Here is a 23,438-nt window from a genome sequence, read left to right on the forward strand (position 1 = left end):
ACACTCGCCTGATAATCAATCACAAAACACTGCTAATGCTGTGACTCTAGCTGATGTCGGGGAAATATGTTTACTTTGTGCTAAAGTGAGGTTCATTGCGGAGATGACATGGGCCTTTCATCCTGTAGCTAACTCTAGAGCTAACATAATTCTGAAGATAATGTGCCTTATTATGTTTGCACATATGAGAAGTGGTCTTATTCAGAGCTGTTAACTCTCAAACATAGTCTGTGTCAAATGCAGTGAGTACTTTTAGTATGAACATTGAGAATAATTTAATATTAATGTAAACAATATATTAGTTGCTGAGACCTAAAATTTCAAAAGACACTGTTAGTGATTTTACGATCATGGTTTGGGTGCAGAGCTTAGTACGTTGAGCAGTTTCAGAGATCGAGTTCTCAGCACTTTCTAACAATCAGACCTCTTTAAAGTGCCCCAAATTGGCACTCAAAAATGGAAGAACCTCAAATCATTAATTCTTCTTTAAGAACTTGTCCATACGGATCCCACTATAGATGCATATGCCCCATGCATGCAAGCCTGGAATCTTTTAGCCAGCAGTTTCTGCCACATCTGGGCATGTCCCATTCTGCTCTCATGCCTACTTCCCAAGGATATAAAGGGCAGAGCAGCCCATGTTGTCACTCAGTTCCTCCTTGCTATGTGTTGCAGCAAGATGGAGCTACACAGTTCTGTATAGTTCTGTACAGTTGGAATTATATTTTCCGATGTGCATTACTTTGTATTTATCAACATTGAATTTCATCTGCCATTTTGTTGCCTAGTCACCTAGTTTTGTGAGATCCCTTGTAAGTCTTCCTGTGTGCTTTGGACTTCACTATCTCGAGTAGTTTTGCATCATCTGCAGATTTTGCCACCTCCCTGTTTAGTACCCCTTTTTCCAGATCACTTAGGAATATGTTGAACAGTACTGGTCTCAGTACAGACTCCTGGGGGACACCACTATTTACCTCTCTCCATTCTGAAAACAGACTATTTATTCCTACCCTTTGTTTCCTATTGTTTAACCAGTTACTGATCCAGGACAGGACCTTCCCTCTTATCCCATGACTGGTTACGGTACTTTGCTTAAGAGCTTTGATGAGGGACGTTGTCAAAGGCTTTCTGAAAATCTAAGTGCACTATAGCCCCTGGATCACCCTTGTCCACATGCTTGTTGACTCCTTCAAAGAACTTTAGTAGACTGGTGAGGCAAGATTTCCCTTTACAAAAACTATGTTGACTCTTCTCCAATAAATTGTGTTCATCTATGTGTCTGGTAATTCTGTTCTTTACTATAGTTTCAACCAATTTGCCTGATACTGAAGTTATTGCTGGGATCGCCTCTGGAGCCTTTTTTTAAAAATTGACCTCACATTAGCTATCCTCCAGTCATCTAGTACATAGGCTGATTAAATGATAGGTTATATACCACCGTTAGTAGCTCTGCAGTTTCACATTTTAATTCCTTCAGAACTCTTGGGTGGATACCATTTGGTGCTGGTGACTTCTTATTGTTTAATTTATCAATTTGTTCCAAAATCTCCTTTAATGACACCTCAGTCTGTGACAGTTCCTCAGATTTGTTAGCTAAAAAGAATGGCTCAGGTTTGGAAATCTCTCATCCTCAACCGTGAAGACCAATGCAAAGAATTAATTTAGTTTCTCCACAATAGCCTTCTCTTCCTTGACTGCTCCTTTAGCATCTCAATCGTCCAGTGGCCTCATTGGTTGTTTAGCAGGCTTCCTGCTTCTGACGTACTTAAAAAAAATTTTTGCTGTTACTTTTTGAGTCTTTGGTTAGTTGTTTTTCAAATTCTCTTTTGTCCTTCCTAATTATATTTTTACACTTCACTTTCCATAGTTTATGCTCCTTTTTATTTTCCTCAATAGAATTTAACTCTTTTAAAGGATCCCTTTTTGCCTTTAACTGCTTCTTTTACTTTATTGTTTAGCCACGGTGGCACTTTTTTGGTCTTCTTAGTTTGTTTTTTAATTTGGTGTATACCAACCTCTATTATGGTGTCTTTAAAAAGTTTCCATGCAGCTTGCAAGGATTTTACTTTTGGCACTGTACCTTTTAATTTCTGTTTAACTAACTTCCTTGTTTTTGTGTAGTTCCCCTTTCTGAAATTAAATGCTACTGTGGTGGGCTGCTTTGGTGGCCGTCCATCCTCCCCTCACAGGGATGTTAAATTTTATTATCTTCATTATTACCAAGCAGTTCGGCTATATTCACCTCTTGGACCAGATCCTGTGCTCCACTTAGGACTAAATCAAGAACTGCGTCTCCTCTTGTGGGTTCCAGGACTAGCTGCTCCAAGAAGCAGTCATTTAAGGTGTCAAGAAACTTTCTCTCTGCATCCCGTCCTGAGGTGACATGTATCCAGTCAGTATGGGAATAGCTGAAATCCTCCATTATTATTGAGTTTATTTTTATAGCCTCTCTAATCTCCCTGTGCATTTCACAGTCACTATCACCATCTTGGTCAGATGGTCAGTAGTATATCCCTACTGCCATATGCTTATTATTCAAGCATGGAATTACTATCCATAAAGATTTTATGGCACAGTTTGGTTCATTTTAAGATTATTTCATTTGACTCTATGCTTTCTTTCACATATAGTGCCACTCCTCCACCAGTATGACCTATTCAGGTGCCATTGGAAAGGTTATAATTTGCTAAGTATGATAATATTGTTTATGTGTATATATCATCTTTGTATTGTAAATTATGGATATATGTGATATATCTGTATCCAAAAACTTGTGTTGTGCTGCTGGATTACACTCCTCAGGCAGATTAGTGTCAGCATTGATGACTCATTGAGGGCCATCACCTATACAATGAGCCCAGGGAGAGAAGCCAGGGCTGCACCTATGAGTCATCAGGACATGTAGGGACATGCCTGTGGTCAGGGGGACCCATGTGCTTTTCCCTGCCCATGAGCTGTGAGCTTGTGTTTGAAACAAGCCACATGGCAGACCAGAGACTATAAAATGTAGCTGCACCATATCCATCTTGTCTTCATTCCTGCTTCCTACCTCGGGATCAACTATTCTACATCTGAAGCTGTGAAACAAAGGACTGAGACCCATCCAGATGTACACCAGAGGAACTGTACAAACCTGCAAACTCCAGTACTGTTAAAAATCTGATACATATGGACTTTGAAGTCAGTTGTATGTATCTGATTGCTTTGATCTTTTAACATCTCTGATTTTGTTTGTTTCTTTCCTTTTATAATAAACCTTTAGTTTTAGTTACTAAAGGATTGGCTGGCAGAATGGTATTTTTGGTAAGATTTAAACCAGTATTGATCAGGTAATGTGGCTGACCCTTTGGGGATCAGAACATTTTATACAGTGAGCAGTTTTAAATAACTCCTCACTTTATTGGACATAGTTGCTAATTGGGGGTCAGAGACTGAAATGCAATAAAGGGGGCTGTGTAACTTTTTATTTAAGCTTCTTGATAACCAGTGTGGGAAATCAGAAGCACTGTTTGTGACTGGGTCTGGTTGGTGAATCTAACTGCAGTGTTAGCCACCAGTTTGGGAGAATCTGCTCTCCTTTTTGCAAGCTGCACTGACATTGGCATTTTCAGGTAGGCTATCCTAGGCATAGATTGGGTCACAACTACTATTCTGTATCTTAAAACATAATGAATATTTTGAATAATTCAAATCTGCAATAATGTTCAGTCACTCAGTAAATCTTCAGTTTCCAGTTCTCATGTAACATTACCTGAAGAAAACCAACTGAATTTATACTTATGATTATTGATATCAGTTCTACTATACATTGATTTCTCATGCACTTGTTACCACTAAGGATTTTTCCAGCACAGAAGAAAAAGGATAAAATGAAGGTAGAGATTAAAACTGATTTCCAAAATATTGGGTTCTGGGTTCTTTTTAGTTGATTTGTCATTGGATTTTATGCCACTTGGCAGCTCTAAGGTGAACAACCTTTATTGTAAACTCAGAAGAATGAAGAATACAATTGGATGATAAACAGTGTATGAACAAAGTATGTTCATTAAGCTATATGATACCCACTTTGTGCTGCAGGTTATAGGGTAATTAAAGGATTAAGAAAAAAATAAATGTTCATTTGTGAGACATGAAATATGCAGTACTAAAGCAGAACTTATCCACTTTTAGATCTTATGCTTTTCCTTAATTAGATGCAATTTACTTAATCAAATAAATAAATTTCATTAGTACTTAGTAAATGTGTAATTTGATATTGTAGGTTCTTTCATCATATTTCACTTTAATCAAGAAAGTTAACACCTGTGGTTTATTCACAAAAGCTTTTTTTTGTTAAATGAACACCCACAGGCAATGAAGCAATTACATTTGTTGCTTGTACCAAAGTAGGAGGCACTTAAATAGAACTCAGTAGGGATAGATGAGAACTTAGAGACTTTATTCTTTTGTCCAGCACTGAGATTAGCTCTTATCATAGCTCAAGAAGGAAGCCTCTGAATTGAAAAGAAAAAATGAGAATGATTTAGGGTTCTTTTTAGATTTAAAACTTTGATATTGCTCAAGGTGATTGGAATACCTGTGACCTTATGAAAGTTCGCCCTTTGAAAACACAGGCTATTGTAGAATTTTGAAAGAAAAGACGACATGAGCATGAGTGTATAATTCTCTATGCTTTGTATTTTAGAAAAAATACAGGTACTTAATTATTTCTGCATATTTACATACACACAAAAATGATTAGAGAAAATTAGGTAAGACAGTAATTGTTACTTTTTTTATTCTTTTGATGTTAGATGATTCTACCCTTGTTCATGTTGTACGTAGCTTTTCCCACTGAAATCAATATGGGAACCTTATATATAAAACAGACTTGAAGTCAAGGAGACTACTTGAATAGTAAGGTATGACTCAATGTGAAGGGGGGTGGGTGCAGGATCTGGCCTTTTGTGACTTTTTTCCATTTCTAAAAAATAAATACATTTATAAATTTACTTTTCTAGAAGTACAAAGTCAGTATAACTCTAAGGCCTTGCTACACAAAAGTCCCCTAGTGTAGATGTAGTTATGTTAGTGTTAAAGTGCTTATACCAGTATATTTTAATCTAGAGATCTTAAGTGAAATAAGCTATGCCATTATAAAGCACCTTATACCGGTATAACTGCATCTGCACTAGGACTTTTCTGGCACAACTGTTTTGATTAAAAAATCACGTGCCTAACTGACAATTATTCCAGTAAAACTTTAAGTGTAGACCATGCTGAAGATGAGAGAGGATCTAATATTATCAATGGTGATATTAGGTAATCTGATTTTCTTTATCATGCTCTTGTTCCAAATGTCTGTATTTCTTTCAGAAGCACTATTAAAGTCACATGCTTGCTCTTTGTAATAAATGTGAATTTAACAGTTGGGATATTTGGTTCTGCATTTAGATATAATTAATTTTGTCATAGATGGCTAAGTGGCTGATCCACCACCTGCAATTAGTGCAGAATGCAGCAGTGTGACTCCTGTCATGGATGTACAGAGGGAGATTCTAGTTTACCAGTTGCTTTGTCTTCTACGCTAGCTGTCTATGTGGGTCAGTTTTGATGATCTGTTAAAATGTAAATCTTTCAGTAGACTCAGTCCCAGTATCTTGCTGATCTCACCTTGTATATCTTCTTGACGCTTTCTTACCAAAGATACCATACTTTTGGTGTTGAAAGTATGCGCTAGAATGAGCAAAGCCATATTTTTGTTACAGTTGCAACAGAGCTTTGGAATACTCTGCCTTCTTATGTTATGGGGACCAAAGACTTAGGTCCTGATCCTGCAAAGACTTATGTACATACAAAACTTTACACACTACGAATAATCCCATTGAAATCAGTTGATTGACTGAGTGTGTAAAGTTAAGCATCTGCATATATCTTTGCAGGATTGGGGCTTTAGTTTTTATTTTAAAGGGGCATAAACCACTTTTTTTTCAATTATTGAAATTATGGCCTGTCACCATTGTTTGGCTTTACATTTTCATATAATTCATATGATTTTACTGGCTATCTTAATTCTAGGTTGTAGTGAGGTGCCTAGGTGATGGACAGACACTATATAAAGGTATCATACTGTATTATCTTTAGATGTGTCATACATCTTGACAAAACTTTAAAGTCAGTTTTTGATATGTAGAGTTCTGTCATGCTTTCCATCAGGATTTTAAAAGTTACCACAAATTGTGAATTTCACAGGGTAAGACTATTCTTCATTGCAAACATCCTCTCTAGTATGCAAACTGTGATAACCAATAAGGCACATTTATAGTACTATATAGCAAATAAATGGGTCAGAATTGGCATAATTTCTGCTCAGGAATATATGAAGACGTGAAGGGCTACAGATGTTTGTACATATTTGTTCTGTGAGTGATCCCACTGACACTGACCCATTATCTTGCTAATGAATGCTTAGCTCTGCTTTGGCCATGTCTCATACAGAGCGAAGGAGCATGGTAACCAATCAAGTGAGGTGGAGGAGAGGGGCTAGTTGTGTGCTGGTGATCAGACAATATCACTGCATAAAGTGTGAGACAGCTTCGGAACCCTGCATTACTAAGGACTTGTCTACCCTAGCTCTTATGCTGGCAAAAACTTTGTCGCTCAGGAGTGTGAAAAAACCCACCCCCCCTGACCGACATAAATTTTGCCGGCATAAGCACTTGCTTTCCCACTGACATAGCTACCACCGCTCATTTAGGTGGTTTTATTGTGTCGGTGGGATAGCTGCTTCCCGCTGACATAACATGGCTACACAAGGGCTCTTATAGTGGTACAGTTGTACCGATACAGTTGTGCTGCTGTAAGTTTTAAGTGTAGACTAGCCCTAAGGCTTGATTAAAGACAAGGTAGGTGAGATGCTGGTGAGAGACAAGCTTTCAAGATTACACAGAGTTCTTTTTCAGGTCTTCAGGACCCTTTTTTTTCATGGGGCTATGGCCAATGAGGCCTGTTAACTTTGTACACTGGATATTTTGGATATTCCTTTCAAATGACAGTAGTTTGATGTGTCATTTGTAGCTCTGGGAGATGGTGGGTAGTGGATTACACCAGCAAGGTCTTCAGGATTTGAAGAAGAGCTCTGTGTAAGCTTGAAAGCTTCTCTCTCACCAATTGACATTGGTTTAATAAAAGATATTCTCACCCACCTTTTGTCTCTAATATCCTGGGACCAACACAGCTACACCACCACTGCATAAGGCTTAGGTTTTTTTTTATGGGGCTATGGCCAATCATACCTGTTACCATTATGCACTTGATATTTTGGCTATTTTTCAATAACCGTAGTTGGGACTAAAGAGACAATGTGAGTGAGATAATTTATTGGACCAATTTCTGTTGGTGAGAGAGACAAGCTTTTGAAATTACACAGAGCTCTTCTTCAGGTCTAGGAAACTTAATCAGAATGTCACAACTAAATACATGGTGAAACAGACTGTTTAGCATAAGTAGTAAATGCATATTTCAAGAGACCATTCAAGGTGAAGTGGCATGTTAAGATCCCTCCAATCATAGGGAAGAAATGAAGGGGGAGGAATAGAGGGGGTGGATTGCTAATGGCTTATAGATTGTTGTAGTAAGCCATAAATCTATTATCTCTATTCAGTTCATGATTTTTAGTGTCTTATACAGTTATGATTTTAAGCTCCCAGGCTCATCTTTTGAAAGTGTTATGCAGATTTCCTTTGATGATGAGGACTGATAGGTCAGATATAGAGCAATCACTTTGTCTCTCACCAACAGATGTTGGTCCAATAAAAGATATTACCTCACCCACCTTCTCCCCCTAATATTTTGGAACCGACATGGCTACAATAACACTCTATACAGTAATTTGATGTCATTTGCAGCTCTGGGAGATGTTGGGTAGTGGATTACACCAGCAAGGTCATTTTGCCCCTTTGCATATAATATTGCAGGACTGAATCTGACAGTAAATTGTGGGTGGGACGGAGAAGTGGATGTGGTGAATACTGTGCATGGGTATACTGTCAATTATCAGTAAATAGCACAAGTATTTGCAGTGGGTGTTTAAAGCATAACTGTAGTATCAGACATGAAGGAAATTTGGGTGAAATGGAAGTGTCAGCACATTCTAAAACCTAGATCTATAGATAATGGAGTGAAACTCCATGTACATATGCTGAGATGGATGTCCTACACAGATCAGTTAGAAATTTGATTGTCTTTTCCTGACTTCCATCTTCATTAGTTAGTTACTTCTGTCCTGTCTTCCCATCAGTAAAATCCTTTTATGCTTTTCTATGCAGTTCTGATGATATGTTCTGCCCATTGGTATATTTCACTGGATTTCAGTATGGTCTTTTTTTCTTTTTAATCAAGTGTATTCATATATTCAGTTTTTAGCAGTTAAGGTGGATCCCCTCTCAAAGTCAAGGCTGGTTGGGTAGCAGGAAATTTCTGCTTCACTGTGCTGGTAAGAGACTTTACTGAAGATATATGTTGTCAATGAAAGCTCTAAGGGCTAGATTCACAAGGGAACGTAAAGTGGCAGTTAGACACTTAAACACCTAAGTCCAAAACAGAGATCCTCAGAAATACTATTTAAATTCCCTAGTCCACCTAAGTTTTCACCAGTTAAGTCTCCTAGGCACCTACATTTTTGTCAGAGGACATGCCCTAAATCTTGGTACCACCATGCAGCTCAGCACCTAGCTCACAGCTAAGCCATGGCTGGATTCACAAACTAGGTGTTCTCCCATCTAGCTTGCCTGCAGGGCAAAATTTGGTAGCTGTGCTCTGAGCACACCTAACGTACAAAAAAGATGGTCGTGGTGGAGTGCCCAAGGCAGGGGGCTATAAATGATTTTGGGGTGGATGTCTGTCATCTCTTTGGCTGAAGCTGTTCCACTTTTTATAAAATACTTAAATACTCATTGAGGTAGCAAAAGAGTGATTATAGCCTAGTGGATAATGGGAGGCATTTCCCTCTTGGTATTTCCTACTGGCCAGCTTAGGCAACTTCCCACTCAGCTTCCTGGTTCCTAACTCTTCCCATGTGTTACATAAGGTACCTAATTTGGAGCTGTGAATTCCACTGGACACTAGGGAGCCTAAATGTTAGGCACTGCAACACTAAGCTTAAATCCTTTATGGATTTACCTTAAGGAGGAGATAGCCTCCTTCCAACTGTGGAAGATAGTGTTTCACATCTTTCATCCTCCCGAGATGTTTTCCAGATTAGTCTGTTTCTATTCTTGATGGGATTCATCCAGTTTCTGTCTAACCTGAGAAGTTACCCATGGTAACTAGATTACACTATTTAACCACCTATCCTTGAATTCTATTTATGTAATTCTGTGACTTTACCTGTTTTAATAATAAAAGTTAGATATTCATTTTCTGCTCAGACTTGTCCCAACTGTCATTGTCTAAGGGATTCTAATCTCCCCCCCTTTCCATCATACCTTACAAATTTAATATTTATATATGTGCAATTGAAATTAAATATTTATGCTGAAGGTAAATTGTGTCCCTTTACCTGGTTCTAGTTTCATTCTGACATAGGAGTGTACTAAAGTTGTCCCGAATAGCTTGCTTCTTAGAGTAAACATTGGTATTTTGGGGATTTCACATTACATTAAGATGGCTGTTTGGTTGTTTTCCTACGATGTAGTGACCAGTAGGAAGTAATACTGGGATTTGTTAAATTTCAGTCTACCTTAGATTGTTAGGCATCTAAACTATCAAATATAATATTTAAGAATTATTTTGCTTTTAAGTGCTTATCCTTATCTGAAGTTGTGAAATGTTCAATGATTCTATTTTGTCTTACCAGCGTAAATCTTAGCCATTGCATGCTATATGTTTTGAACCAATTCTTTCATGCTGGTGAAATGTATGCTGCTCTGAACTGTTTTATTTTGGTTACTAATGCAACTGTATTTCTATTTCTCATGTTTTCAATGAGTTAGACAGATCCTGAACTTACAGCGCATAATATAGTTAATGCATAGTACATATAGGCAATAAAAGGTCTTTGTCATATAGTATAAGGTCACCATCATTAATTTTCAAATTATAAAAAGAGACTGGCTGTTTTGTAATGGTCATTATTACAATATAATGTGTTGTGGATCTTGCCTGTACATCGAATGAACTGTGATCTTAATTAGAACTTTGACAAGCCCACTCCGATAAAATGATGAGATTATTCGTAATTGGTGTCACAATCAATTACCATTTAGATCATCATGAGTCTACTAACAGGTCTAGCCTTGGTGCTGGCCCCAGGATGTTGATGAGTGTGTGGCTGCCCTGTTCATGCTGTTACTGCGACAGGAGGGCAGATTTTCAGTCAACATCCTAATGACCTCTTTTGAAGTCTATTAAATTAATGACCCTGTCATACTGGTCTATCCTCTTACATCTTCATTTTGGATTTCTTGTTGCAAACTAGTGTTTCTGGAGCATGTAATAGAACAGATAGTAGGAATTTCCTCCAACCCCCAATCTAGCACTGTTTTAGAGACTGTAGAAGTATTAATTCATGGCCTGGCAACAAAACACAAGAGCATCCACTTTACAGGTTATATCTTGGGGGATTGAATTTCCTTTAAAGAAACACATTCTTATTCTACATTGTCTAACTTGTATTTTGATCTTCCCTAATTGTAGGTGCCTAAAGGGCATGTTTGGTTAGAAGGAGATAATCTCAGGAATTCTACAGATTCTAGGTGTTATGGACCTGTTCCTTATGGACTGATAAGAGGACGCATTTGCTTTAAGGTATACCTCTAGGATCTAAAACCAGTTATTTTTTTACAAAGATATGTGAGCAAAAGTCTATTCCCATCCTTAATAACCCCACTGAACTAAATGGAGATCAAAATCAGAACAATCTGAATCTTTTATAATAATAGGTTGTTTCAAGAAAAGTCTCCATATTTTTGAGAAGGAGACTAATAGTTTCTCTTGAAAAGGTACACTTCAAATGATCACTATCATTAAGGCTGTGTCAACAGTTGGGCAAGTGAGTCTATACCCATTCCATATATATGGGCTACTACAGGTGAAGAATACAATCCTTCCCCAACTTGCATTTTTTTGCAATCATTTTTCCAAAATGATAAAACAGTATAATTTTGTTTAGTTATTTTATATAATTTAAAAATATATATATAATTTGAGAAATAGTTCCAAATTGCAAACAACAGAGACTAAGCAGTAGACTGTCTTTTCCAGACTTAGGTAGCTTAGGACCCTAACTCTAGACACCATCTTTAATACTTGTTAAACTGAAATCTCTGAACCAACTTTAACTCATGACTGCTCCACCATAATTATCTTCCCTTCACTTCTAGATATGAATCAAGTCTCTTGTTAAATGTTTTGTTACATAACAAACCATGTAGGCTTACTTTTTACTGTTTCCTTTAATAGTCCTATAAACATATTTCCTATTAATTATATTTCCCTATTCTTCGTCTGCTTTATTAGTCAATGTATACAACTGTATTTAATCACTTATTAAAAATAAGGAACTAGGATTAATTTATCTTTTTAAAGGATTACTAAAGGGCGCATGCTGGTGCAATTCAGTGGGTTCATACTCTAGTTAAATATTTTGTATTAACATAGCTTAGAATTGTTAGGAGTGCAATTTGACTTTTCAACTACTTTCAGCCTTTCAACTACTGATCATGATTACTTGTACATGACTACATGCTTACTAAACCTGAAATAACATTTCCCCCCTCAGCTTTGTCTGACCTTTGTTCTTTTTGGATTATTAAAACATTGGATTATTAGAACATTTGCTATGTGTCTCCCTGGCATGTTACAAGTTCTTACTGTTCCATCTCTGCATGTTTGTTTTAACATGCATTTCTAGAGCAAAGAATGATGATTGTTCTAAACAGTGTGGTGATTCTGTGATGTTGACAAATAGCCACAAAGGATAACTTGGGTCTTGATTGTGGCCTAAAGTTTGATCCAAACCTCCAAAAGTACAAAGCTAGTTAGTGCATCACGCACTTAACATTTATATGTAGCTAGTAAGCCTATTAAATTATATTAGTGAGACTCTAGTGTTAGTCACCTTACTGAAAAATCTTCAGCCACTGTGACAGCATTAGAGAACTGCCACTTAGTATTATATTTTCTAGTCCAAGATGGCCTTTTGCCAACTGATGATTATTAATGTTCTGCTGATGAGAATAAAGCATATGGTTTGTAACAAGCGAGGGTGAGTTTATACTTCAAAACACAGTGTGTGTGTTTTAGGCAACTATTGAGACATTTAACACTGCTATAGCTATAAATCAGTGTACAGTAATCTGCGTAACACCACATTTTAGTTACTGGGAGAACACACAGTGTCAGTGGCAGAGTATTATAGCAAAAGGCAGCAGACTGCAACACTTCCATACCACAGCAAGAAATAAACTAACAGCTTGGTCAAATGGTCCAATATTCCTTTTAATATTGCCTCACCTGTTGGAAGGCTTGGTCTTTTCTTGCACCATATTGCTAAAGGAAGCATAATTGATAGAGCAGAGCAACTTGTAGTAGCTAGACTTCCTGCAATAACTTTTGATGGACAAGCTGCAGCATTTCATTAGTGGATTTCAAATTGTGTGCCTCTGAATGTACACTTGGGCTCCTGCTAAAGGATACAAAAAATGCTGCACATCCCTCAAGTAGGAACAGTGCTACCAATCTAACTGAGATTAGTGCCACCTCCCCTCCCCTATCTCCCTAAAAACCACCACTGCAACAGTCATCTGCTTGTCCTATATAGCTGCCGTGGCTCAAAATGAGCAGACACTATGCCATCTTGCTCTCTGCAATTAGTATGTTATATTTTCACATTTTTCCTGCTGATTTTAGCAGAGAACCCAGAGGGCCTTACCAATCTTGCACAGGCAAACAGTTCTTCGCAAGGGAGAAACACTAGTATTGATAGTGCTTCTCTCTTTATCCCACCAGGGTTAATAGTCTTAGGCAAAATTGGCAGAGATCAACTTTCGGCCCTCTGATGGTCATGGAAGTGGTGATATTGAAGCACCATTTTCCTGTTCTGAAGTACTGGAACCCCCACTGTGAGAAGTGACCACTCAGCCAACAAACTCACTACACTCTAAGTAGCCATAGAAGGCACAAACAGCTCCACATGTATTTGTCCAACTCACTGACAGCTTCAAAAGATCCAGTTAGCCTTTTATCACTTCCACAGATTTAATTTGATGGGTGGGAGTGTTAAAGATGGAAAATAAACAGCCCATAACTGGACTGGCTAATTTGAACCACCAAGGCACGATCAGTTTGTCATAACTTTAAAGGGCTTGGCCATAATTACCCATGTAGTGGCATATGTATGCTTTTAATATAAACATGCTCTTTATCTTATCAAACCACAATGGTTAGTTCTGGGAATTCAGTTGAGTGCAGCCTATAATATCCTCTATTTTCACTTTTAACACTGCCAGTCAAGGCTATTGGGATAATTTGAAAACATCATTAACATTTCTTCTTTACTTTTAAAAAATAATTTCTTAAAACTCAGTTACTATAGTTTATTCTTAAAAAATTATGCAAGTCTTGAGCAATCATGATTCGTCTAAAGTCACCTATCTTCCATGTCAAACAGTCTGTACTGTGGGGTGTTCCTTTTCTTCCTGCTGGTTGGAGGCAGAACAAAGATTAACAGCCAGTTTAAGGCAAGGAGAACCCCCGAGTCCTTTGCCTCCATTCCTTGGCAGAAGGCAGACCAAGGGACTCCTGTTTGTAGCAGAGCCTTTCAGGACAGGACTATCAAAATGATCTGAATTACACTAACTGAAGACTCATAGAAAACTGATTTAAATCACAAAATTTTAAAAACCCTCTCTGGTGGCAGAGGGGTTTTGAGCCAGGTTGCCTCAGACCCTGTCTGGATTACTGCTGGAGCTGACCTGTTTCCCGCTTTTCTTTTGGCCTATGGGAGATGCCCCTCAAGGCTTACTCTGCTGTTCAGGAGCACTAGAACTGTAGAGGCATCAAAGAGTAATGCTGAGGTATAGGTGCAGACCAGAGCCCAGTGTAGCCCTCAGACACAGGCTGTAACCTTCTCTGTCAGTGTGAGGGCCAGGTCTATATCAAGCCTGGGAATGGGCCCATGGAGGGCCCACCCACCTTAAGCAGCATGCAAGTCCCATTATGGATCCTAAGTCTCCCAAAGCACAGCAGCTGCAGTTGCCTAGGCTACAGTAGTCTTGCTTCAGCAGATGAGCAGTTTACCTCCTTTTAGCTCTTCAGTCCCAGTGCAGACAATTCAGAGCGTGAGCTCAGCACCTTCCTCAGTGGGATCTACTACTCAGTCCCCTTGGGGACTACTACCGCCTTCCTCCACAACCAGGGTGCCTCCAGAAATAATTAAGTGGCTTTACTTTTAATCTGGGCTGAAAGACAGGGTACATTTATAGAGCCTTTTCTGCCAAAGGAAGTAGAAAAAGATCCCTCTGTTGCTTCCCAAAGCTCCAAGATTCTTGGAAGAAGTTTAGTAAAGTCTTTCTGAAGGTCCCTCCATCTCAGGAATAGAGCTGAGAAGTAATATAAGCCCTGACTCCATGCTGCCACACTCTTTTCTCTCCCCACCCCCAAAAACAAAATGGTTGAAGTCTAAAGGGGACTTCACAGGGCTGAAAACAGTGGCTTAATTCTATGAGATAAATAGAAGATCAATAAAAATGGAAAAAAGCTTCCAGGTTCAAAGTGCTCCTCAATTTAGACTGGCCCAAGATTTACCCTCTGGCAAGTGAAGGTTAAAGTGCTCCTGCAGAGACTGTGGCACTCAGAAGGAAGTGAAAGAGGGACCCTTCGTTCTCCTCCCCCAGTAAAAAAAAAAAAAAAATAGAAATCAAAGGTTAAAATAAAAAAATAAGGTTAAAGCTAAGAGATCAAAAATAAGAGGTATAAATTCTTTCTACTCATCATCCAGCCCAATCTCCCCTTTCTCCAAGGAATTATCTGACTCAGACTAAGCAGAGCTAAAAGAGGATTTATAAGAGAGGCCTTTTCTTCTTCAAAATATAGGATCATGATATAGAATGTGCTTATCCCACTGGAAATTCTTGATGAGATACTCCAGGAGCCACCAAAAAGCCCATAAAACAGAAAAGCATTTCAGAACTATTTTCCAAGTAAAATAAAGAAAGAATTATCTAGTCTACTACTCCTGGTGTTTGAAGAAGTATCCAAGGTTTAAAAGGTTTCCTAGCAAGGCTAAGTGTCCTAGACAGACAAATGCAGAGATTCTATTCTTTACTCAAGAACAAGAAAGATTTGGTCATTCTACCAAATGTGGATGCAGCAGCCACTGTTTTAGTAAAAGACACTAATTTTCTCAGAGGGAGAGCAATGGGAGAGTCTATCATGGATAAATAGTATAACCCAATCAGCTAGGATCAAGATAGAAAACTGAACAGAAGTTTGAACTGAAAGCAAATAGGAATAAGATCTGACTAGCAGCTTCTCTTGTAGCAAATGCCTCTCTGGATTCCCTTAGATTCACAGCTTGCTCCATGGTTTCTAATGTGGTAGCCTAAAGACATCTCTGGCTCCATCTCAGGAAAGCAAATATGCAACTAGAACACCTCATGATCTCAGCCAAGTATTTACGGGGCAAGATGTTTGGTAAGGACATGGGGCGGGGAAATGGTAGCAAAAGCCGGTAAGAAAGTATTTTCTATATCATTGACCTAAGAACTATAGACCTTTCATTTGGCACATCTTCAGTTTATGGCTAAGAAACTTGAAATAGTGATCTTCTGAAAGACCCTCAAACCATAAATCATCTCCCTGACTCTCAGTGCCCCACATCCAACACTATCTCTTATCTTGGGTGGAGTAGGAGGGAGAGGAGGAGGCTTCAGAGGTTTGTCCATTTATAGCAGACATTTACGTCAGGCAAGTGGGTACGTGGGACAGTTCTACAGGGTTATGCTATTGAATTTACCTAATTTCTCAAAGAAAAGTTCATGGTCTGTCCCAGAACAGAGAACAAATAAAGCATTTAAAACCACAGAATCAGGATCAGCGAGACAGATTCTGTGGCGTGTATTCTATTCTTTGTCATCCCAAGAGCCATCTTAGATTTTAAGTCTCTCAACTAATCCACCAGATCTCTCAAGTTTTGGATGGAAATCCTGAAGTCTGTTATTGCAGCTCTGTCACCCAGGATTTTATGACTTCAACACACATCAAAGAGGCTTATCTTCACGTGCCAATCAGGGAGATCTACTGAAAATTTCTGTGCTCTATTACAATGGGAAGCATTTTCAGGAGAGGGCTCTCAGATATGGACTAGTGACTGCCCCCACAGGTCATCACAAAGATCCTGGTGGGATTAGTAGCCATTGTCAGAAAGAGAGGGATACACATTTATCCCTATTCAGACAGACAATCTCATCAGATCCTTGACCTATCAGATTGTCCTTCAGGATCTAGGGGAGACTATAACCTACTTACAGGATCATGGGTTTCTATGAACATAGAGAAGAGGCACTTCCAAGTACCTCGAGGACTTCTGAATTTAGGAATGATCCTGGATACTAAGGAGATGTCTAGGATTCCTCTTACCATATCAGAAAGAAATTGCAACCAGTCAGGATCTGATAATCACTGTTCTAAGGTCAGTCACTTCCTCCCTTTGAGATTCCAACAGTATCTGATTTCAGAATCAGTAAGATTCGTGATTACCAATGATGCCACCCAGAGTATCTCAAGGGATGTGGTCCATTTTGGAGGAGTATGAAGTGGCTAGACTACAGGCCATTAACATATAGTAACATACACAGCATCATACAGACACAATCAAAATGACCTATGTCAACCAACAAAGAAAATCTTCATCCCTCTCCAAAGAAGCAATTAGTATGCTGATTTAATCAGAGCATCATCATCTCTTTGAAAGCCATCCACATAAAGGGGAGGGAGAATGCAACAGCATGCTGGCTCAGGAAGGACCTGAAAGAGGAGATGGGAGAGAATAGTCTAAATCCTTCAGTGTTTCAGGTGGTGCCAAAAACGTTAGGGGTTAAGTCACAGACCTCTTCATCTCGAGAGAAAACTGAAGAACAGTGAGACAAGAACCAGACAAAGAGCTTCTCCCACCGACATAGCATCTGCCACTCACAGAGGTGGGTTTTTTTTTATGTCAACTGGAGAGCTCTCTCCCATCAGCATAGAATATCTTCACCAGATGTGCTGCAGTGCTGTATGTATAGACATGGCTTTAGTAGCAGTCAACTCAGCTAAAAGGGGGTATCAGAACTCAGAGCACTGTCTGTGCGTTTTCCATAAGGACAAAATGATTCTTTGGATGGACTCATAATTTATTCCAAAAACAAACACTTTTCCACAGGTTGCAAGAAGCAGCTTTGCCTTCTTTCTGCCCCAATCCTAGGCTTCCCAACAAGACTGAAGGGCATGAAATGGATATAAGGAGAGTACTCTAAATCAAGAGCATAGAAACTTATTGGAGGCCACAGCACTTATCACTCTTCAGCTAAAAGGAAGAAAGCCTCTAAATCTTCTACTGCAAGATGGAGCAAAGCTCTTATTTACTGAAGCCTATAGAAGAACTGGAGCAAATCCACCAGATAACCTTACAGTTTACCCTGCAGAGTTCAGCAACTTGTTGGGCAGAAAGATCTGGTGCTTAATGTGAAATCTGTAAGCAAGCTATGCGGACATCAGTGCACCTGTTCATGAAGTATTACAGGGTTGGTGTCTCCTCTTCCTTAAATGCAGCATTCAGGAGAAGGGTACTGCAGAATGTGCTGCCCCAACGGTAACCCAAGGTCAGTTCCTGTGTAAATAGTTTGAATTTCCTCCCACCCTATAGGTGAATATGCTTTGCACGTCCCACAGTACAGACTGTCAGACACAGGAATGGGGGTCGGATGCAGTGAGAAAGGAAAACTTCCTTTTTACCTGTGAATTTTCTTTCTTATACTCTCCATGTCTGACTGTCTGGCCCAGCCAAAGTGGATTCATTTTTCTGAGAATTGAAGTTGTTTCTCTCCTCTGTCCCAAACTGGAAGCAAAAATGGATCTTTGCCTAAAGGACTTTGTCTGTTTCCTAAGGCTCTGTTATAATGGTCACACATCCAAATTAGGTGACGTCTAGTAATATATTCAGTTAATATTTTTCAGCTTTGGAAGCAATCATTCTGGATTCCCCACAAAGGGGCAGTCCTGCCCCAGGTAGGCTGTCAATCTTTGTTCTGCCTCCAGCCAACAGGAAGATGGGGAAAACCCTATAATACAGACTGTCAGATATAGAGGGTATTAAAAGAAGATTGATAAGTAAGATGGAAATCTTTCTGTTGTGGTATGCCCATCTCAACGAAAGAATTAAAAGGTGATGTAATAAGCGTAAAGTATATATAACAAGACTGGAAGTATGGAAATACAATTTAATTCCACTTATCCACATTCCCTTTTCCAAAAATCCTAGTTATCTGAATCCACATGCCTTCCCCATGTAGCCCTGTGTTAGTTAATCACCCGCTAGTAATGTCCAAATTAGCCTTTTATCGCTAATCGATGGCTTTGTATTTATATAGTGGTTCTGAGCAGATACCTGCAGTTACTGAGACCTAATCCGATTTCAGCAGCTGACAGTCTGTGTCAGACTGTGATTAGTTAGTTTTTTAAAAAGAGCGTTCAGAATTCTCTTTTGGTATTAATACATTTTGGTGATTTAATAAACTCCAAGTTGGGTTATTTTACTCTTTTATGGAGTACAAAGTATTAAGCAAACATCAGCATTACTCCTTTCATTCCTCACATTTCTGTATCAGTGAAACTGCAGCACAAAATAGCACTGTTTATCTGAACGATCAGCTACCTGAAACTTTCTGATGTGCCCCAGGCCATTTGGATAAATGGGTTGTGTACTGTATTAAATTAGAGCTGTAATCAACTAAACTAATTTTTCTCATATTTCATTTTACAGATATGGCCTCTGAATGATTTTGGATTTCTGCGTGCTAGCCCCAATGGTTACAGATTTTTGGATGATTAAGAACTAATAAGTGAATTCTGCCAGTTTACTTAACTGTCTTACAATGCTTTAAGAGCTTTCATATTGATTCAATGAAACAATGTATTTTTATTTACAATAAATTAAACATTATGTGATCAAGATATCAAACTTTTTGACCGTAAGTCCTATTTTATTAACATATAGATAGAACAAAGCATAATGAAGTCAGTTATGGAAATTAAATGCTGTTGTAATTACAAAGTACCATATTCAGCTTTTTTTGACCATTCATGGTGAGTCCCTTTACACACATGAAAGTGTCATACTCTAATGGCTAGACCCACACACGGGATTTCGGCTCAGTGTCCCAATGCCTAATTTTAGTCACGCAGTCTCCTTGTGCAATGCATGGGGAGAGTTAAGTGCCTAAGAATGGGATTAACAAACTGAGTCTGGGGCAGTACAAAAGCTAAGCAGTACAAAATACCAAGGAGAGTGGTGGGGCAGCAGCAGCAGACTCGCGTGGCTATGATGTAGCCATGGTGGCATGTAAAAATTGGACTTCCATCTTGAACAGTCCCTTGCAAGTCTTCTTCCTTCAGCAAGAGTCAGGATGGGAAGATTTAGGCTTCTTAAATTCTCAACTCTTCTGTAAAAGAGTACCTCCTTCTTCACAATGGATATGACCCCACCATTGCAGTCATCTTGTTCTCAAGTGCTGCAGCTTGCCAGGATCATCTAGTTTGTGACAAAAATCAAACTAATGGATTTTAAGAATATGCTGTAACTTGACATTAAAAATTGTTTAGTATCCTCTGCTCAGCTGTTTTTAATGGCCATCTTTTCCTCCATACAGAGTTGTCATCCCTACTGCATAGTTGTCACACAGACTTCCTGCTGCCCAAACAGAGGGCTCTAAAGACGGTGAAATGCCATTAATGCAAGACCAATCTGACATATGACTTGTTTGGATACAGCACCTCCTGCTGTCAATTGAATACCCAGCTGGATAAAACCATTCATCCATTCAATGTCATTGCCATCTACATGCAGCATTGGAAGATCATTCATTTCCATTTTACAGGAGGCATACATGGCTTTGGTTTTATAACCATTAATCTTAAGTCCCACAGATTCTGCAGTTCTTCCAGCATTAGCTGTAGTTAGTCAGCAGTCTCTCCAAGTAAGGCAAAATCATCCATGCACTTGAGATCCTCAAAAAATGAATCTTTAAATTTCACAACTCCTACATTGTCCTCAATCAGCTTTATCATTAGATATTCTATTAGAACATTAAATAATAATGTAGGTGATAAAACACATCACTGTCATACTCCCGATTCTATTGAAAACCAGTCTGTAATACAGTCATTGATCCTCACACAGCATAATATACCATGGTACAGTTCCTCTACTAGATACTGTAAGTCCTCAGTCACCCCATACTAATGTGCCAGTATTCACAGGGCTGATTGATGCACTGAGTCAAAAGCTGCTGCAAAGTCTATAAACATGTTAACTTTTTTTTGTCATGCTAGTCATTTTTCAGTAACATTCCACAGAACATATATGAGCTGCCCTGCCCCTCAGGGACAGCTAGGCACCCATCTCCAATAGGGATTCACAGGCATAAACCTCCCTCGAGTTAGATACTTCAGCTAGATTAGGCATTTCTCACAAAAAATTAGGTTGTGATGGTGGCCATTATTAACTGGGCCAGAGAGAGAAAGAGGGAGTGACTCTATAGCTTAGTCATTAGGACATTCATCTGGGAGACCCAGGTTCCAGTCCCTGTGCCAATGATTATTTATGTGGAACAGCATCAAGAGAAGAGACCCACCTCACAAGACCCTATAACCTGGTGATTGGGGTACTCATCTATGATGTGGAAGACCTCACAAGTGCTTGCTCCAAATCAGGCACAGTAGGTACCTGAACCAGGTCATCCAGGTGAGTATTCAACCATTGAGCTACTGGATGTTAGGAGGCTGCCACCCCACCCTCTTTTATGTGGGGTCTGATCCAGTAGGCATACTTTTAGGCAGCCTTTGAGAACACCTACCACATCAAACCCTGGTAGGCGATACAGGTGAAGAAATGTCTACTGAGAGAACCTCATCACAGTTTTGGCGCTGAGCAGCTCAGTAGTGTCAGGACTTAGGTGGTTTTGTGCTTGTCCACTAACAGAAATGTAGGCATCTTGGGGACTTTACCATCAGCAACATAGGCACCTAGAGATTTTAGCCACATACAGGGTTAGGTGGCAGCTGAGCAGGGGCTTTGAGGATCTAAATTTTGGACTTGGTGCCTAAATCCTATTGTGGACCTAGCCCTAAATTTCCATTCATAAAACATTACAAATGTAGTTAAATTAAAAGTCCCTCAAGTCAGTTGCATATGCATAATATGACTGCTTAAAAAGCCTTGACCATTTTTAAAAGGCACAGGATCATTGTTTTGTACATCAGCTGCTTCCTAGGAATTTTACCCTTCCTCACTTTAACGCATTATGCTTATCTCCATTCTCTTCAAATCACAGTGTAACAGTTTTGTTTTCAGAAGAATACTTCTCATGTATAAGTGTTTATAAAGTAACTTTTATCATCTTTGCTTGTAATGTGGGACCTAGCTACAACTGATATATTCTTAGGGAGAAAGAAATGGCATCTAAACCAGAAAGAGAGGTACTACTTCCACAAATGGAATGGAAATAAATTAATTAAAAATGATGAAAGCACTCATTTTTAGGGCAGGAAAGGGACAGTTTTCAAATCAATGAAAACAAGCAGAACAAGCACCATTTTTACAGGACAGTTAAAATTCTATTAAGTACAGAAATGTGACTAATTTGATTCACTGGATCATTTATAGCTCTTTTGTTCATAACTTTAAGGTCTTGTGGTTAAAACTTGAAAATAGAATTAAGCCCTCCTTTTCAGACCTGCCAGTGTGCAAGCATTTGCAGTACACACCTTTTCCCTGATACATTTACTAACAGATTCTGTCCTCCGAATATTCAGCTGGATGAAAACAACATGCACAAGTGGGACAATTGGGACACAAGCGGGACAATTATTTCATCGAAGGATCTCTATAATTAATGAACATGTGTCACAGCAAACCAGGGAAACCTCTTCAGCTTCATTTCTGGAGACAGTATACTTCCCACCACATCGGCATGGGCACGTATAACATCGTTCATCTGTTGAAAAAAAACCAATTTAATAACTTAGTACTGGGCACAAAGAAGAAATTGAAGCAATCATTGCATAACTTCTTTTTAAGATTGAGATTTGCAATCTTATAGTTGAACTGATGATGGAAGTTATAAGTCTGCAGAGTTTCTGAAAGACCTTTTATCACCCTTAAGAAAGGCAGAGGCTGAATACAGCAGTTCCTGCAATAGATTTAGTGCTCAGATAGCTATATCTGAAACATAAAAGTCTAGTGTTTCATTGACTATGAGGAGCCACCAGTGCCTAGCAGGAGAGGAATCTTTTCATTAACAAAAAACAAACTGAATATTAATCAAATAAAGTGTACCTTCACCAATGAACTAGTGCTAGGAATCTGCAGAGTACTAGTGGAGACTTGTGAGCAAGGAGGACTGGATTCTGACAAAATGCCAAGAATCTTAGGGAAATCAGAAAATCACTTATGTGAAAACAAATAGGACGTAAATACAGTTTTCCATGATTGATAATTGGCCTCTGTGATGCGGGTTATGAAGATTCAAAAACAGTTTGGAAGTTAGGCTGGGAGGAGAGTGAGGAAGCATAAAACAGAGGAAAGGAGGAGAGCAAGTTACACATTTTCCTTCCCAGGATTTAAAAAAAAAAAAAAAAGAGTCTAATGATAAAAAACCCAAAATTAGACAAAATGGAAATCTTATGTATGAGAAGTATTGAAACGCACTTGCTCCTCTGAAGAAGGAAGGTTCCTCTTCTCTACCAATGAAAACAGCAAAAAACAGAGTCTGAACAATTAAGAGTCACATATAATGTTAGGAGAAGAGAGCCCAAGTACAGAATGCAGCCCTGCAAGCTCCTGTGTAAGACATACAGAAAACTTAGCAAATATTTCCAGTCATCTCAGTAAAGGCACGTTAAAAAGCTGAGAGAGGCTCAAAGTCTGAGGAAGCATCCCTGCTGACTTTATAAAAAAGTGTAACATTCATACCCTTATTCCAGGACATGTCTTCAAGACAAATCTGAGCATCCACTGGCCATGTTTGCATTAGATCATCTTCTAAAAGAAAGTAGTGATAGATGTTCAGTTCTGATAAATTGAAAAGATAGAACTATTTGTTTCTTACTTATAAGTTGGTAGTCCCACGTATACATAATTCATCAGTCAAGTCACCGCAAGTTCCACCCATGAATGTAGTCAAACAGGCATTTCTCTAAAA

General features: G+C 38.8%; 2 protein-coding genes across 13 annotated transcripts in view; one reads left to right on the forward strand and one right to left on the reverse strand.

The window, feature by feature from the left end:
* Positions 1–19,185, forward strand: part of IMMP1L (inner mitochondrial membrane peptidase subunit 1) — a 67,605-nt gene extending 48,420 nt beyond the window's left edge. For all 8 annotated transcript variants that reach the window (XM_067532076.1, XM_067532074.1, XM_067532080.1 and 5 more), the window contains 2 exons: positions 10,675–10,785; positions 19,001–19,185. In XM_067532076.1, the coding sequence (XP_067388177.1) occupies positions 10,675–10,785; positions 19,001–19,069 (180 nt within the window). In that variant the 3' untranslated portion in view covers positions 19,070–19,185. The remainder of the gene's footprint in view (positions 1–10,674; positions 10,786–19,000) is intronic.
* An 896-nt stretch (positions 19,186–20,081) lies between these two features.
* The window catches only part of DNAJC24 (DnaJ heat shock protein family (Hsp40) member C24), a 62,192-nt gene continuing 58,835 nt past the window's right edge, over positions 20,082–23,438 (reverse strand). For 3 of the 5 annotated variants that reach the window (XM_067532083.1, XM_067532084.1, XM_067532085.1), the window contains exons 4-5: positions 23,210–23,308; positions 20,082–22,232 (exon numbers count right to left, since the gene is read on the reverse strand). In XM_067532083.1, the coding sequence (XP_067388184.1) occupies positions 22,108–22,232; positions 23,210–23,308 (224 nt within the window). In that variant the 3' untranslated portion in view covers positions 20,082–22,107. The remainder of the gene's footprint in view (positions 22,233–23,209; positions 23,309–23,438) is intronic. The other 2 variants (XM_067532087.1, XM_067532086.1) reach the window with 2 other exon arrangements.

The sequence above is a fragment of the Emydura macquarii genome, unplaced genomic scaffold (genome assembly GCF_026122565.2).
Source record: "Emydura macquarii macquarii isolate MOO-44397 ecotype Brisbane River unplaced genomic scaffold, CSIRO-AGI_Emac_v2 contig_3240, whole genome shotgun sequence".
In the NCBI taxonomy this organism is placed as follows: Eukaryota; Metazoa; Chordata; order Testudines; family Chelidae; genus Emydura; species Emydura macquarii.